Below are 16,296 nucleotides of genomic sequence, written 5' to 3'. Positions count from 1 at the left end.
CCATCAAATTATTTGTCCTATTTAAATATATGGATAAATGTAAAAATCAATTTCATAATCTTAGCTCTTTATTTCAACTTTGATGTGGACATTTTTTTTGTATTATTTAATCATTAAGTCTCGAATGAATTAAATAAGTTCAATCATTTCAAATTTAAAAAAAATAATAATAAAAAAGTATAATGATTGGACAACACCATAAATAAAAGACAGCGTCGAATTAAAAAAAATTAATTTCAATATTGATATTAAAAAACATATCCGGGTTAAATTATAAAATAAAGTTAAAATATTTACGACAATTTTATAATTATATCAATTATACTCAATATTTTGTTGAAAGAATTAAACAATCAAACTTTTTATTTTTATTTATAAATCAATGTAAGATATTTTTGAAAGAATCGAATATTTTATTTTATTGTACGATTCAAAGAGTGAAGTAGATGGCTATGGCATTATCTAAAAAATAATAATAAGATAATATAATATCATTGCCAATGAAATTGAGCCACGTGCTGTCACCTTCACTCCGCCAATATTGTCTCCCTCCCCTTTTAATTTTTAAAATTTAAATTATAAATTCCTTCCATTGCGAGCTTTCTCTCAAGACTTTAAAGTAGTCTACTAGAAAAGGTTTTCACACCCTTATAAATGGTGGTTTGTTCTCTTCCCCAACAAATGTGGAACATCACAATCCACCCCTTCGGGGCCCAGCGTTCTCGCTGGCATTCTTTACTTCCTCCAATCAATATGGGACCACCCCTAAATCCACCCCCTTTTAGGGCCCATCGCCCTTACTGGCACACCGCCTCTCCAAGTTAGATGAATATGACTCTTCACAATGGTATGATATTGTCCACTTCGAATGTAAACTCTCATGACTTTGCTTTGGGCTTCCCAAAACGTCTAATACCAATGGAGATAGTATTCTTTGATTATAAATGCATAATCATTCCATAAGTCAGCGGACGTGAAACTTTTCATCCAATACATATATTTCTTCAATAATCAAGATTTTCAATTTGAAAATTATTAATTTTTAAAATTCATAAGACTTTTGGTTGAGATCCCAAAAAAACTTTAAATAATAAATCACAAGAGATACTTCCACATGTTACGTGCACATGAACCTATTAGACCAATATTATTTTCACGCTCCGTATGCCCTGTTGAACACTCTTATATCACGGAAGTCCTAACCACCTCTTTGCTTAGGTCTTGTCATATAAGCTCAATTCAGCTCGTGAATCTTTTATCTTTGCTCATAACTACCTTACCCGAAATTAGTTAAATTCTCCATCTTACTATTACACGTGCTCACGTTGCAAAGAAATTTATTTTATATAAATATTGAAAAGAACATATATATATATATATATATATATTATAGTCTTACTATTATATAAATTTTTAAAGATGAGTGTAAAATTGAAATGTAATGTTATTAATATAAAATTAATTTTAAAATTTTTTTTATTAATGGAATCCTTTAATTCATAATCCTCAATTTTATATTATGAAAAAAAAACTTTATTCTAAATTATTATTATATGGACAATTTCCTTTTTCGAAAGAATAATTAAAAATAAATGAAATGATTTGATTATGCAAAAAACAAAATCATTTAGAATTTTCAACTTTTAATAATTAAATTAAATTCTTTCGTCTTCCTCGCGGTGAAGATCGTCCTCCTCACATGGAAGCACTGTAAACCCCACAGGTTCAGTCTCAAAATCTCTGTCACAATCCAATCGATCCTTCTTTTAAGCTAAACCCACAGCTCTGTTCTTCAAACCCACTTCATCTCCCTCTCTGCACCTCCAGATTTTGCTCCCATAGCCATGTCCAGACCTCCTCTGTATCTCATCTTCCTCCTCATTTTCTTCATCCTCTGTGGTCAATCCCACAGCAGTCGATTTGCCTCCATTTCTTCTTCCTCTGATCTGGTCTCCGATGGCGTCAATGAATTGCAGGAAACCCCTTATTTGCGGCTTAATTCGTTGGAATCTGTCTCTGCGCCGGAGGAATCTTGTGAGGAGTCTTATGGGTTTCTTCCATGTACCACCTCTGCTTTGGGGAATCTGTTCTTGATTATCGTTTATGGGTATTTGATGTTCTTGGCTGCTAAGTATTTGTCTACTGGAAGCGAGCTCTTGTTGGAGATCTTGGGACCTGGAATTGTTGGGGGATTGTTCCTTCCTGCGCTTGGTGCTCTTCCTGATGCTATGCTGATTCTTGGTACTTGTTGCTTACTTATTCACTTTGATGGGTTTTTGAAACATGATTTCTAATATGTTAGATCACTGGGATTTGTGGAAAATGATGATAGATCTGCATTTTACTTTGCTTTTCCATTTGTTCATCTTCATACGAACTGTTTGATCGCAGAAATTGACCCGAAAAGAAATCAGGGATTTGTCTTTTGTTTATCTTGGCTACTTTTTCAAAGGTTTCGGTTATTGACCCGATAAAGTGTCTGTTTAAAGTTTCATTTGCTGCTATACTTCTACTTTGTTGGGTTTGAATTTGCTTGGCTCGCGGATCTCTCTGCTTTTGCTAATGCTCACTCTTGTAGCAATTTGTTGTTGATATCAACTTTATCGTACTTCAACTTTTGCTGATTTGATTTAACCTCGTTGATCAGACCTCAACATCAAGAACCTGAATGATTTTCATTTCTTTTTCTTGAACCGGGATCTTTTCATAAGCGCAGCCCTTAGATTCCACACTGGGCACGATTTTTTCCAAAACCTCATTCTTGCCATTCATGTTTACAATACGTGAGATTCCACATCGGTTGGAGAGGGACACGAAACATTTCTTACGAGAATGTAGAAAACTCTCTCCAACAGATGCGTTTTAAAAACTTTGAGAGAAACCCGAAAGGGAAGGACCAAAGAGGAGGGCTTGGGCTGTTACAAATGGTGTCAGAGCTAGACACGGGATAACGTTGGACTCCTAAGGTGGGTGGATTGTGAGATCCCACATCAGTTGGAGATGAGCACAAAACATTTCTTATGAGGGTGTGGAAACCTCTCTCTACTGATGCGTTTTAAAAACCTTGAGAGGAAATCCAAAAGGGAAAGTCCGAGTACAATATCTGCCGGTGGTTACAAGTCTAATATCACCATCTGTGCATTGTTTCCGATAACCCTCTAATCTTCTTTTTTCTATAGTTTCTGGTCTTGCAGGAAGTGCTGAAGTGGCACAAAGCCAGGTTTCTGTGGGAATGGGCCTCTTAGCTGGTTCAACTGTCATGCTTCTCACACTCATCTGGGGCACATGTGTGATTGTCGGGAAGTGTGACCTTCAGGATTCAGTTGCCATAGATTTACAGGATACAAAAGGATTTAGCTTGACTGGTATGTCATTTTGCTTTCATACAATATTACCTTTGTCATATGCTTTCATTAATATACCCGAAGAAACTCCAAGGTGTCTGTTTGTGTTCCTGTATGCCTCGTGTGCGTGCTAAGACTATTTTCACGGGACAATCACTTGGCTGTGTTACATTTGGTTTGTGTTTTTATGTTGTTCAAACAAGGATATCAAGATCTACAAAGATAAGGACATATTTTTTTACGTTGTAATTTGTTCTTTGTCAGAATCTGGAGTGAGCACTGATATATGGACCAGCTATGCTGCCAGGATTATGGTTATATCTGTTGTTCCATTTTTAGTAGTTCAACTCCCACAATTGCTCAATTCAACTTCAGGAAGGCACTTGGCTGTGTTGATTGCACTCATTATCTCTGTTTCAATGTTCATTATATATTGTCTTTACCAGGTGCGTTCTCTATTTCTTATCGTCTCTTTACGGTTTACTCGACAATTTTATTTTCGTCTTTGTGAACTATTTGTTCGTACATGGGGAGTAGAACCAGAGCTGATACATGAAGGAGGTAAGAGAAGTCAAGTTGGAGAGGTTAACGAGGAGTACTAGTTTTCGCTTTCAATTCTCTTTTATTCTTTCACGAGGTAAATAGGTGAAAAAGCAAATAAACTCATTGTCCTCGTAATTCTAACTCAAATGAGCTTACCTTCCCTTCAAACGTCCTGAATTCGGTGAGCAAGAAACATCATTGGCTATTCTAGTCTTCTCGAGTCGAATCATTTAGCTGCAACGGAAGGGTCAAGACCTTTACGTGTACTGACATGCTAAGAAACTTGATATCCACTTCATAAGTTGAAAACATTTGTGCAGGTTTTCCAGCCATGGATTCAAAGGAGGAAACTTGCCTTTGTGAAGCACAAGCATGTGATATTCGGGCTCTTAAGACATTTAAAACAGCAAGCACTTGGAAGACTCCTGACAGAAAGTGGGGAGCCAGATAGAGAAATAATAGAAAAGTTAGTTCGTTGATACAATAAGTTCAATCTTTCATTTTGATCATTGCCTTACTGATTTCATCAGATTCTGGTTGCTGCTCAATGAACATTCATGACAGGCTATTTTCAAGAATCGACGCGAATAAGAATGGACTTCTTTCAGCTTCTGAACTGAGAGCGTTAATCGTTGGCATTCAGTTCGAGGCGATTGACTTAGATCATGATGATGCTGTTAACAAAATACTGAGCGACTTCGATACTTCTCGTGATAACCATGTCGATTCTACCGAGTTTGCCAATGGGATCATTAGGTGGCTAGCTCAAGTACAAGGAGCAAGAACTGGCAGAGCTGATGATGGTCCACACACATTGAAATACCTGCATAACTTTCATCAAGTAAGTTATAACCTGGTCGACGGTCGCTGTAATTTTCCTCTTGAAATTTTCCTCTTGATTCATACCGTCACGTTTCTGAGGCATGACATGATGTATATATAGGAAACAAAGAGAGAGCATGATTTGCTGGACGTCGGGGAACAAAGCGACGAGGTCGTAGAGGGTGTCGAGGAGAGCAAGGGAGTGTTGATCAGAGCCATACTCTTCTTGTTGCTTGGAACAGCCATTGCTGCTGCCTTTGCCGATCCTTTGGTCGACGTTGTACATAACTTCTCCAATGCAACGAGTATCCCTGCGTTCTTCATTTCGTTTATCGCTTTGCCTTTAGCAACCAACTCCAGTGAAGCAGTCTCTGCTATAATCTTTGCAAGCCGTGACAAGCGAAAAACCGCCTCCTTAACATTTTCTGAGGTTTGTTCTTTCTTATATACTTAATATTGAACTGTGCTGTGTGGAGAAGAATGATTGATATCTAAGCTTCCTTGGTGCAGTTATATGGAGCAGTGACAATGAACAATGTGCTTTGTCTATCTGTGTTCTTGGCTCTTGTTTATCTGAGAGGATTGGTTTGGAACTTTTCTTCTGAAGTATTGGTTATTCTGGTCGTTACGATGATCATGGGACTGCTCGGGAGCTTCCGAACCGCGTTCCCGCTGTGGACAGCCCTGGTGGCTCTCCTTCTCTACCCCCTGTCTCTTGTGCTGGTCTATGTCCTTGATTATGTGTTTGGTTGGTCATAGATGAGTTGATGTGTTTGAGTTATATATGTTCACAGGAGGTTTGTTGATCTAAATTTCCGGATGTTTTAGACACACTCTGCTGAGGCTGTGTTAGAGAAACTCACACTGTTCTGTTCTCTCTTTTATTTGTTTTATTGTTCCTACTTTTGTCAATATATTTTGTTTTGGTACGACTGACACCTTTGATCACGATGATACATAACAGGTCAAAATAGACAAATATCTCTATTAGCGGTGAACTAAAATTGTGAGGCTGACGACAATATCTACTAGAGTGAGTTTGGGTTGTTACAAATAGTATCAGAACCAGACACCAAGTGATGTGCTAGCGAAGACACTAACTCCAAGGGGTAGATTGTGAGATTAGATCTCACGTTGATTGGAGAAGAGAACGAAACATTTCTTACAAGGATGTGAAAACCCCTACTTAGCAAGCTGACTGACGATATGTAACAGGCCAAAGTGAATAATTTCTACTAACGGTGGGCTTGAGCTATTTCAAATGGTACTAGAGCTAGACACCGAACAGTGTGTCAATGAGGATACTAGATCCTCGAGGGGAATGGATTGTGAGATCAGATCCCACGTCGGTTGGAGAGAAGAACGAAGCATTTTTTGTAAGGATTTGAAAATCTCTCCTAGTAGATGCATCCCACATCGATTGGAGAGAAATACGAAACTTCCCTAGCAAATGCATTTTAAATCTCTCCCGGTAGATGCATCACTTCAGGCTAAGATTTGGATTTCCTAACATAAATTTTGCATAATTTAACCAAAAACCAGAAGTTGTAAGAGAGTAACATACAGGTTTTGTAGCAATTGATTTCTAAGATATCATATGAACACCAGCCACTTTTGGTAGCAACAACAAAGCATTAGCCTCTCTACCTTCTACAGCTTCAAATCTAGATCAACTCTTTCTCCCGCTTCGCCCTTGAACTTGTTGTTCACCGCCATCTCGTTCTCTCTCCTCGTTCTTGCCTCTGCAGGTGGAAGGAAGCTGTAGAACGGCTGCTTTCCCGTCGACCTGCCACGTATCCCTCCTCCCTTCGACATATCAATCAAAAAAGAAACGATTTTCAGCAAAACACACAACCAAAGCTATGTAAACCATTACGCCCTCTCTCTTTTCTCACCTGAAAAGGATGCGGTTCTGAATCGGAATGCATATGGTTCTGCAGAAGCGGATAAGTTGGAGGGCAGTTGACATTGTTCGAGCTTGGACATGATGTCCAAGCAAGGCTAAGGAAATTTCCTTTTAAGTCATCATCTTCTTTGTCGTTTTCCAAGGAACTCGGTGTATGAACCTCTCTGCACATTGAAACAACACTTTTAGCATATATGATTTGTATATGCAACAGCCCAAACCCACTACTAGCAGATATTATCCTATGGGCTTCTCTCAAGGTTTTTAAGAAGCGTTTGTTAGAGATAGGTTTTTCCACACCCTTGTAAAGAATACTTCGTTCTCCTCCCCAACCAATGTGGGGATCTTACAATCAACCCGACAATATCTGCTAACGGTGGGATTGAGTTGTTACAGTATATCTAGAGCATATAGAGTAAGATCAAATCAGAGATTGTCATACCGACAACTCGGTGCACTTCCACTGCCGTGCGAAGTAGAATCATTGGATCTATTTGGAATAGCTAAGGAAGAGTGGTTGTAATTGAAAGTCGGATCGGTTGGATTGTTTGGATTAAAGAGAGACAATCTGTTTGTGCCAACCATCTGTAACTACATAATTTACACAATCATTTTCATAGAAACAGCTATACATTGAGCTAAACTAAATACTGAAATTCCACAAACAAGAGCAGAGCATGTTTCAGTGGTGGACAATCAATCTCTCTAGAAAACCATAATGGTTTAAAGTAAATGAATTCACCTTCTCTTCCTTGTCTGCCCAGATGGGTGAGTAGTTGCCATAACAATAGCTTTGGTTTGAAGGGGGCTCTATCTGGGTATTAAGGCCAGAAGAATGTGAAGTTGTTGAAGACACATTCACCTGCAAGTTCCATTAATCAAATAGGTATTAAAAAGAATACAATCAAAGAAAAAGAAGAACTCATGGATTACCATTGGAGAAGGTGAATGATTCTGCTGAGCTCTTTGAAGGAGTTCAGGGGAAGGCCAGGGAGGGCTAACTTCATAAGGGAAATCGAAATTCGAACGAAACGCCTGACCGGGATGGAACCCACAATTCTCCTTCTCAAGAGAGTATTCACAAGAGCTATGCCATTTGAGAGCATTTCCCTGCTCCAAAATAGAAACTGCAGACAACCCAGTTTCAGATCCACCACTATTTGCTTGATCCACCAATGGAAAAGTGAAAGAATCTTTAACAGCCATGTTAAGAACAGGCAGAGGAGGTCCAAACATTAAGGTTGAAGAGGGGAGACTCACTGGAGGAAGTGAGAGGAACGAAGACGAAGACGAAGAACGATTGGATTGGCGAAAACCGGGGATCGGTAACGACATATAAGAGGAGGATTTAGTTGGTGACAATGGAGAAGGAGATGAAAAAATAGCAGCACCAGCACCAGCACCAGCACCATTCTTCTGCTGTTCTTCTAACCTAATCCTCTCAAGCTGTGCAACACCAAGCCCTCTTTGAGGAACTTTCCTAGGCTTCGGCTTTAGTTTCTTAGAAGAAGATCTACCACTAATACCACCAATTGTCCCAAAACTCCCAAATCTATGATTAAAACACCTCCGTTTTTGCTCTTCTTCGCCCATTCCTATCATCTTCCATCTATGATTCAAAACAAAAACCTAAGATTCTAATAACTCCCGCCCTAGTTTCAGCTTTTTCAGTACTAAAACTAAAACTAAAACTAAAACCCTAGCTCTGTAATCCACTTCACAAAGCATGAAGGATTCTGAACAAACAAGAACCAGATGTGCAAAAATCAAACAAAAACGGGCAAAAATCAACAGGAATTACAAGGATCGAAGCAGCAAAATGAAGCAAAAATCTCGCAGAGGAAGAGGAAGAGGAAGAAGAACAAAAAGATTCGAAAGAGTTAGATTGTTCTGAAATCCAGTTACATGTCCGGAAGAAAAAATCAAATGAAATCAAATCAATCGAAGAAGAAGGGGAAGATTTGAAAATAGGAATTAAGGGATTTAGAATAATTACATAAGAGAGTGAGAAATCGATTAAGTCGCCCAAATCCTCGCTCCACTCTCCTGATTTGATGCGTAGACCGACTGTGATGGTGAAAAATGAGTCGTATGATCCATCCCCACTGCAATTTACTCATGTGGGTTTGGTTTGGTTTCCATGTAAATCTAAAACCCGTCTCCGAGATTTGCTCTCTCTGAAAAATTGGATTTTAGTTCCAAGAAAAGCTCGAGGCCAAGCCAACTTTACAACCCAATTCATCGCCTTTAGGTTGGGTTTCTTTTTTGTTTTTGTCTTTCTTTTCTTCCTCCTTCCATTTTAATCATTTCTCTTTTTTTTTTTTTTCATACAAAATATTGTTTTTTAATGCTATAATCTTTTATGTTCTCTCTTATCTGCTATCATCTATTGGGTTATATTTTTGCTGTATTTCCCTTTTTTTTTTTTTTTTTTTTCATTTTCCAATCTCTAAAAATACCTTATGAGTCTCATCCCTCATTAATTTACTCATATTTTCCTTGTTAAGCTCTGCTTTTTAAGATTTTATCACCATTTTAGAGATTAAATTTTAGGATGAATTACAAAAGTAAAATACTTGTAAAAAAATTTAGAAATTAAAAAAAAAAAAAAAAATTTGGTGAGGGGTAAAATTGTCATTTTGACCCTGGTCTAATCAAAAGGTTAGTGAAAAGAAGGAAAAGACCCTGGCCTAATCAAATCCGTCACAAGAGATGCTTGTTAAACTAGGAGATCGTATACAAGCGAAATTTGAGAGTTAAGAGTTTTGGGTTCTTGTTTTCGATTTTTACTCAGATTCACGTGGATTTAGGTTTTGAATTTTTAGTATATTATTCTGAGAGGAATTTCGCACGAATTTTGTGAAGGAAATAGTTTTGGACTAACTTTGGACGTGTTTATTTCAGCCTTTTAGTTAATATAATTATGAGAAAAAATATTTTTTAATTTGACTCGGTCTAAAACTATTTCATATTTCTTCACTACTTTTTCCACTTTCGTACATGTACCATCGAGCTAGGCATAAGGTGAATATGGTACTGTGTAGGTGCCCCAATCTTGTTGAAAGGGTTAGGGGTCTCCTTAACAGGATCACTGTGTTGTAAACCCGTTCCTGAGAGATGGGCGTGAGGCTACATAAGTTGATCTAATAGTTGGCTGGCACATTGACTCTACGGTCATGCGAGAAGGCCTGTTAGCTAATAACAACCTTCCATGAGGGATGTTCAAATTAACTCACACCATACTATCTCATGAAAACTTTATGAGGCAATGGCTCAACCTATGTTACTAGTCACTCATGAAAACTTTACGAAGCAGTGCCTTAACCTATGTTACTAGTCATTCATGCATGAGCAAGACAAGTTATCAAAATTAAGAACAGAAAAAGACATCAGATTTGCAACTCCAGAAATCGATGAACTACCTCCTTGAAATCCAAAGTGGGTCCGTGAGCAAAAACACTCGAAGAAACTTCAAGACACCCCAAATACTCAAACAACCGTAGAGACTAGGCTCAAACTTCCTAGAGCCCAGAGTTAAGCCCGCACATAAGTTAAAGATGTGACGAGGGCCGACAAGTAGATAACTTACTAGAATATTTTAAAACTCACTCTTTTTTTTTTCTCCGAGAAAAAAAATTCTCTTTCTCTTTTCAGATTTAAATAGCAATATATATTTATATTCTTAAAACCTATCATGTTATGTACTGTATAAGTGTTATAATCTTTAAAAAGCTTGTACAAAACATTACCATGTTAACTCCTAATACGAGTTGTAAAACTGGAAGTACAAAACACGAAGAACTTCAACACGAAGAACTTCACTCCAAATATGGCCGACTAAGTTATAGAAATAAAACACAAAACACACGTAAAGCTCCAAAAGAAAACCTCACAATGAATCTTTATCGAGCATGACAAAGCAAGCTTAAGAAATTCGAGATAGATGTGAGAATTTGATTATATATAAAACTTGCCACACTTACTCTCCTCTAAGTTATGGAGCAGAGCATCACAGGGGTCTTCTCAAAATTACAGATTTGATGAGCACAATAAATGCAGCTATGTTACTGAAGTGTTATAGAGATAAAATGTTGCAGGCTACTGGTATTAAGGGACAGGGCAACACATATGAACATAATAATAAATCACACGACATGAAGTACTAGATAACATTGAGTCAATGAGACAGAGAATGGGTCAGAGTGGTCAATAACTCCTCCTCCACATTAACGCCATGCCATCTGACTCGCAGAGTATTCAATTCTTCTGCAACACATTCAGTTTTTCAACTAATTCACTCTACCTCCTCACACATTAATTCACCACCACTATGCTTTATCTTCTCTAACAACATTCTCGACCAAATCTCACAATCTACCATCACTTTCCACAAGTTGATGTCTGGTTGTGTAATGAAAGCATCAATATGAATATGATTTGGATAAGAAGCAGACCCATGTGACATTTGAATGAACCGAATGAAACCGATTCTGAGGATAGGATGACTAAGAAAGGCTTCAAAGAACCGAAAGCTTTACCTATACCAATAAGGTGCACCTTTCAATTATAGAAGCTCTAAGATTAAATGTGCCATATGTTAGATGACTTTCTAAGAATTTTACTCAGATGCATGGGAGTGAGAACAAAGGGGAAATGCAGGAAAATGTCCGATTCATAAGGTGATTTGAACATAAATTTTGAAGAACCATTTTGGTTTAAGCCTTCTGCAGCACTCCAAGCTCTATGCCTACTTCCAAGTGCTGTTTTGTATACCCAAAAGTTCAGCTGGCATCACCAAATAGGCTGAGAATAGCACTAAATGTGTAGCAGGGGTTTCATCATCTTCACAGTCTCGGGACCATTGAAGAAGCTTAGATTTTGGGTTATTCCAAAAGCAAAAGAAGATATTTGTCATTTAGGTGAGGAGTGAAGTGAAGTAAAGTTATTAACTCCGCCCCACTTCACTCATTGTTCGGTCGTATGTCTTTCCAACCAGTTCTACGACTTATTAACTCTAACTCTAACTTGAACTCAAACGATCCCACAACTTAATACTTCTAATTTCATCTCACATTTAATTGGCTTTATAACCTTACCTTTCTCTTTTTAATTATTAGATTTCTAATAGATTCTCGACGTATTCTATATTTACCTAAATAAAAAAAAATAAAAAAATAAAGAAGAAAGAAGAAAAGAGTACCAATCAGATTGCACAATCAAATCTAGAAACGAAGTAGCTGAAATCAAGGAAGCATTAGAGATGAGGTATCAGGTTATTGCGGCATTGGGTTTCCATTATTACAATGAAAAGCAAGGGGAAAAGATGGCAGGAAGAACACTAGAATGTTGTGTACTTGTACATCAATGGCAAAGGGAAAGCCTCCACCATTAAAATACACCATAGCTAACTTAACACACACTGGACCAAGCAGATAGGCAAAGCTTTCAAACAGGGAAACAAAAGCCGAAGCATAAACAAGTAGTAGATAGAAACAGAACATATAGAATACTCGGGAATGAAGACACCTGATGTGATGCTTTCAGGATTCTTCTTCTTCTTCTTCTTCTTCCCACTGTATGAGCCAGCCATTGAGAAAGGAACCCAAATTCTGCTCCCTGCAAGCAAGCTTCCACATTAGCAGCAAAGCAATGGCGTGGCTACTTAACTGGCTTTATTAGTTGATATAGAGGAAGTCCTGTTGAAAGAATTTTCCAGGTCAATCAATGATGTTCAGGACGAAACATGGGATTTGTGAACTGGGTTTTGATGTAATGTAGTTTCTTACAGAATAGAGAGAGAGATTTGAGCTTTTTTTAGCAGATTCAATGGCGGGAGTTGGAGGAAGCAGAGGATGGCTTTTCAGAAATACCATCGTGTTCCTCTTCGCCCGGGATCCGCGCCGGAATTAGAAACCTGGGGAATCCGCCAGAGGCGAATCCAAGACCCGGAAATGTGGATTGGTAGATCGACGGTGGAGTTGGATGCTGTTGATTGTCGAAGAAGGTAATTGACGGGTCTATCCAAGCGCGGATCGAGGGCGTGTAACTGGACTGAAGGGGTCCCCTCTGAGAAACCAACTGGTTTTCTCCGAACAACGGTTGCAGAATCGGCGACGGCGGTGGCGGCTGAAAGCTTGAGGTTGTTGGCTGTGAGTTGTATAAGAATTCACCATTAACACCTCCGTCTACGCCGCTAAGATCTGCATTCACCGTGTTCCAATGCAAAATCCTCTGGAGTCGGCCGATTTCCATAGCCGATTGGGGATGCTGCTCCGACCATCCGTCGAAGCCAGCCAATGGTGTTGATCCAGAGAAAAAGGGATGGTCGTTTTGATGATTTTGAGTAATTGAATGCTGAGTTCGTTCAGATTCGAGCTTTGATATTGATCCTTCAAAAGACTGTAAGGAAAGCCTTAGATCTTGCGCTCGGCTACTGGTTCTAGAGAGTAAATCCGGCGGAAACGCGTCGAACTCAAAAATTGACGAGGGCGTCTCTGCAGCAGCCGTCGTCGTCGTCGGTAAGAACGATTTGACGGTGTTGACGATCGAATCCGAATCGAAAGATGGTGGAAGAAAACTGGAGTTATCGCTATTAGGGTTATCTTCCGTGGAAGCATTCTGCAAATTCTTCATGGTACATTCGGAAACTCCGCCGTTGCCGGCCACAAAATTCCTAGTTGTACTCCCCTCCGGCGGGTGAACAGCAACCGGAATTTTGTTTTCGCTGTTCTTCTCATCCTTCTGCGTTGCCGATTTCTCGCTGCTCGTATTCAAACCATTTGGATTCCATCCAGGAAGCTCTCGAAGCTTGTCAATGGCGGGTTTGGCCTTCTTGATGAGCCAGTCGACGGCCTTACTCGGCCGGTCGTAGCCGAGACGGTCCTGCACATCGTAGAACTCGATGGCAGTATGGGCGGAGAGTCTAACACGACGGTCCCTCGGGCCTCTCGCCGTGCAAACTTTGCTGTGACGGTCCTTCCTTCCAATCGATCGAACAATGTGGCCTCCTTGAACCTCCAAGATTTCGCCTCCACCGCCACTACCACCGCCGGTGCTTCTCATTCCCAGTCTTGAAGATTTCGTCGGCTGTTGATGGCCGAACTCTCCCATTCTTGCCTCATCTTGGAAGCTCCACCCAGGCAGAGTAGAAGCCGACGGCGGAGGAAAGTACGGGCGCTTCTTGGTTGATTGTGAGTCTAAAGTCGCATAGAGATACTGAAGATTCCGACCGTCTTCTTCTTCTTGTTCCCCTGTATGACTGAAATTTATAACGTGACTCCGGCTCCGCCGATGATGAAGAAGACGATGATTCGGCTGAGGATCCAGGGCCAGTCCCGTGAGATTCCCCTCTTCCAGCTTTAAACGAACTAACACTGCTCTTCTTCCTAATTGATTGCTGATTCCTTTTCAATTTCCTGTAATCCCCTCTGAAAGTAGAACCGCCATTGTTACGAGCTCTAATTCTAAATCCTGCGTTTGTATAGCCTCTCCAAAAGGGCTCCGCCATTCAATCCTCCCACTCACCATGAAGCCCTCCAAATCAAAAACCCAATCAAACCCAGATGCCAAAACCAGTGATAATCTCATCCCAACCCATCTCGCTCCATCAGAGAGCAATCAATCAACGAATGGAAGAAGAAGAAGAAGGAGAGTGGGGGCTAAGAAGTTAAACAACAAAATTACTAGAAAAAGGAACGGAGGGAGGAAGAGATGGGAGGATGGGAAAGTGAAAAGAAATTTGGATGGGCCTATAAGAAGAAGGCTTGATTGTGGCAGTTGGCAGGGGTTGACAGCCTTTTTCTCTTTTGCGCCAGCATTTGATTATAAAAGATATCTCTGCCATTACAATCACTGCGCCCTCTCACCCTCTCACCTTCTCACCCTCTCTCTATCTGGAAAGTGATGGACTTCATCATGCTCTTCATACTTTCCCCATTTTTTTCTTCATTTTAAATATTCCTGCCTTCCATCCTTCTCCAATCCATTTGAGATTTCACACTCTCTTAACATCCAGTGTTTGACTCTGATACTATTTGTCCTAGTCGCAGTCCACCACCTTGAGGTCGAGAGGCCAATGTCCAGTATCAAACACAATCCACTCCCTTGGAGGCCCATTACGTATCACCATCATCTTCATAGTTCTAAAATGCCTACTAGACAAAAGTTTCCATACCCTTGTAATACATGTTTCGCTTCTCCCTCCAAATGACGTGGGATCTCACAACAAAAATGATTTTACCTGAGAATGAGAATGACCATAAACCAACCCTTAAATCTTTTGCAAGATATCATAAATCTCAAATTAATAAAATATCAAATTTTTGATAAATAAATTTATGATATCATAAAAAAAAAAAACTTGATTTTAAATGTCATATATTTTGTTTCGATGATAAACATATAAAAATGGTATAATGTGTGACATACATTATTATCAACATAATGCACTTTCAATTATTGTTGAAGACATGATGTGGAATATATATGGTTGCCTAAATTATTGAAAACTATTAAATATTATTTTGTTATTTAATTTTGTACCAAATATATATATATATATAGTCTTTTTGGGATTGGTTCGTGGATTGTTTGGTTTAGAAAAAAATATCAATTTTTAGTCATTATTTATTGTATACATATATTCGCGCTTCAATATTTTTGGTACGAAAATGTTAATATTCGATAATGTATGAATATATTAAATATCGGTGTGTGAAAATTTAATTCAATATAATATAATTTAGTAGAATTTAAAATTTTTGTGTAATTTTTTTTCTTTTTTGGGCACGCGCGTCCATGTGGCTTGGGAAACTTTGCGAATAAAAAATAATAATAATAATGAAAAGTAACAATAAAATTTTATAGGTTTTATAAAAATATTATTTATATTGATAATATTTATATGATTATTTTGTGGAACTTAGTCCCCTTGTATGTAACATTAATATATATATATATATAAAGGAAAACATCGGTGTTTTGTCGATTGTGTGCTGACGAAAGCGACCAACTGTCTCAGGTGATTAATTACTATTTTAATCAACCATTAATCTCATTCTTGTTTTATTTGTGTAATTAAAAATAAAATTAATATATATATTAATCAACTAATCAAATGTGTTTAACGAATATTAATTAACATAATTCTTTTTAATAAACTTCAAAATAAAATTAATTTTCAAAAAAATTATTAAAGTATAAAAAATTCTTTTTAATAAAGTACATAAAATTAAATGAAGAAAATAAAAATGATGTTAAATAGAATCCTAATGGAAGGTCTAAATTCAAACTTTATTTAATTTTTTTTTTTGTAAAAATTAATTCTATACCTACTAGAAATAATTACTATAAATTTAAATTCGAACATAAAATTATTAAGACAAGTTGAGTCGTACCGATGGTATTATATTTATTTTAATGAACATATATAAAATAGCACAATAATATTTTTTTTTTCATATATTCGAAAATAGTTAATTTTTATTTAAATCCCATTTTTAATATGTCCAACTAAAAATAAATAAATTTATTTTATTTCTCTTGCCACTAAAAAAAACCGCAAAAAAACACCACGAATTACAATAATTTAAATTATTCATTATTATTTTTATTCCACTATTTCAATAGTACGTCATCCATGACCATTGAAAATAAAATATAAGTTATTTTAATTAATTATTT

The 16,296-nt window shown here is 37.8% G+C and overlaps 3 protein-coding genes across 4 annotated transcripts; 1 reads left to right on the top strand and 2 right to left on the bottom strand.

The window, feature by feature from the left end:
* The first annotated feature begins 1,653 nt into the window (after positions 1-1,653).
* On the top strand, positions 1,654-5,639 carry LOC111446626 (sodium/calcium exchanger NCL-like). Its single transcript, XM_023085512.1, has 7 exons — positions 1,654-2,241; positions 3,180-3,365; positions 3,609-3,790; positions 4,208-4,353; positions 4,452-4,728; positions 4,831-5,139; positions 5,220-5,639. The coding sequence occupies exons 1-7, from the start codon at positions 1,845-1,847 to the stop codon at positions 5,466-5,468; spliced, it is 1,746 nt and encodes a 581-aa protein (XP_022941280.1). The 5' UTR covers positions 1,654-1,844; the 3' UTR covers positions 5,469-5,639.
* A 554-nt stretch (positions 5,640-6,193) lies between these two features.
* LOC111446628 lies at positions 6,194-8,890 on the bottom strand. 2 transcript variants are annotated; one of them, XM_023085515.1, is made up of 5 exons: positions 7,549-8,890; positions 7,358-7,477; positions 7,058-7,206; positions 6,605-6,779; positions 6,194-6,515 (listed from the first exon to the last, which is right to left on the bottom strand). In XM_023085515.1, the coding sequence occupies exons 1-5, from the start codon at positions 8,215-8,217 to the stop codon at positions 6,360-6,362; spliced, it is 1,269 nt and encodes a 422-aa protein (XP_022941283.1). In that variant the 5' UTR covers positions 8,218-8,890; the 3' UTR covers positions 6,194-6,359. The 2 variants fall into 2 exon arrangements, with proteins under 2 accessions (XP_022941283.1, XP_022941284.1); XM_023085516.1 differs by having other exon boundaries at positions 7,058-7,200; positions 7,549-8,889.
* Positions 8,891-11,895: 3,005 nt separating this feature from the next.
* On the bottom strand, positions 11,896-14,471 carry LOC111446627 (transcription factor TCP4-like). Its single transcript, XM_023085513.1, has 2 exons — positions 12,402-14,471; positions 11,896-12,311 (listed from the first exon to the last, which is right to left on the bottom strand). The coding sequence occupies exon 1, from the start codon at positions 13,723-13,725 to the stop codon at positions 12,439-12,441; it is 1,287 nt and encodes a 428-aa protein (XP_022941281.1). The 5' UTR covers positions 13,726-14,471; the 3' UTR covers positions 11,896-12,311; positions 12,402-12,438.
* Between the last annotated feature and the right edge of the window lie 1,825 nt (positions 14,472-16,296).

The sequence above is a fragment of the Cucurbita moschata genome, unplaced genomic scaffold (assembly GCF_002738365.1).
Source record: "Cucurbita moschata cultivar Rifu unplaced genomic scaffold, Cmos_1.0 Cmo_Scf00008, whole genome shotgun sequence".
NCBI lineage: Eukaryota > Viridiplantae > Streptophyta > Magnoliopsida > Cucurbitales > Cucurbitaceae > Cucurbita > Cucurbita moschata.
The sequence above is the reverse complement of the archived record's forward strand: the minus strand, read 5'-3'. Positions and strand labels throughout refer to the sequence as shown.

Bases quoted from the DNA above. Each gene is read 5' to 3' on its own strand.
- LOC111446628 (XM_023085515.1), bottom strand. From the start codon at position 8,217: ATGATAGGAATGGGCGAAGAAGAGCAAAAACGGAGGTGTTTTAATCAT. The intron at 7,207-7,357 runs GTGAATTCATTT...TAAATTATGTAG, and splicing joins GGGCAGACAAGGAAGAGAAG to TTACAGATGGTTGGCACAAA. The intron at 6,780-7,057 runs GTATGACAATCT...TTCAATGTGCAG, and splicing joins GGAAGTGCACCGAGTTGTCG to AGAGGTTCATACACCGAGTT.
- LOC111446626 (XM_023085512.1), top strand. From the start codon at position 1,845: ATGTCCAGACCTCCTCTGTATCTCATCTTCCTCCTCATTTTCTTCATC. The intron at 3,791-4,207 runs GTGCGTTCTCTA...ACATTTGTGCAG, and splicing joins TTATATATTGTCTTTACCAG to GTTTTCCAGCCATGGATTCA. The intron at 4,354-4,451 runs GTTAGTTCGTTG...CATTCATGACAG, and splicing joins GATAGAGAAATAATAGAAAA to GCTATTTTCAAGAATCGACG.
- LOC111446627 (XM_023085513.1), bottom strand. From the start codon at position 13,725: ATGGGAGAGTTCGGCCATCAACAGCCGACGAAATCTTCAAGACTGGGA.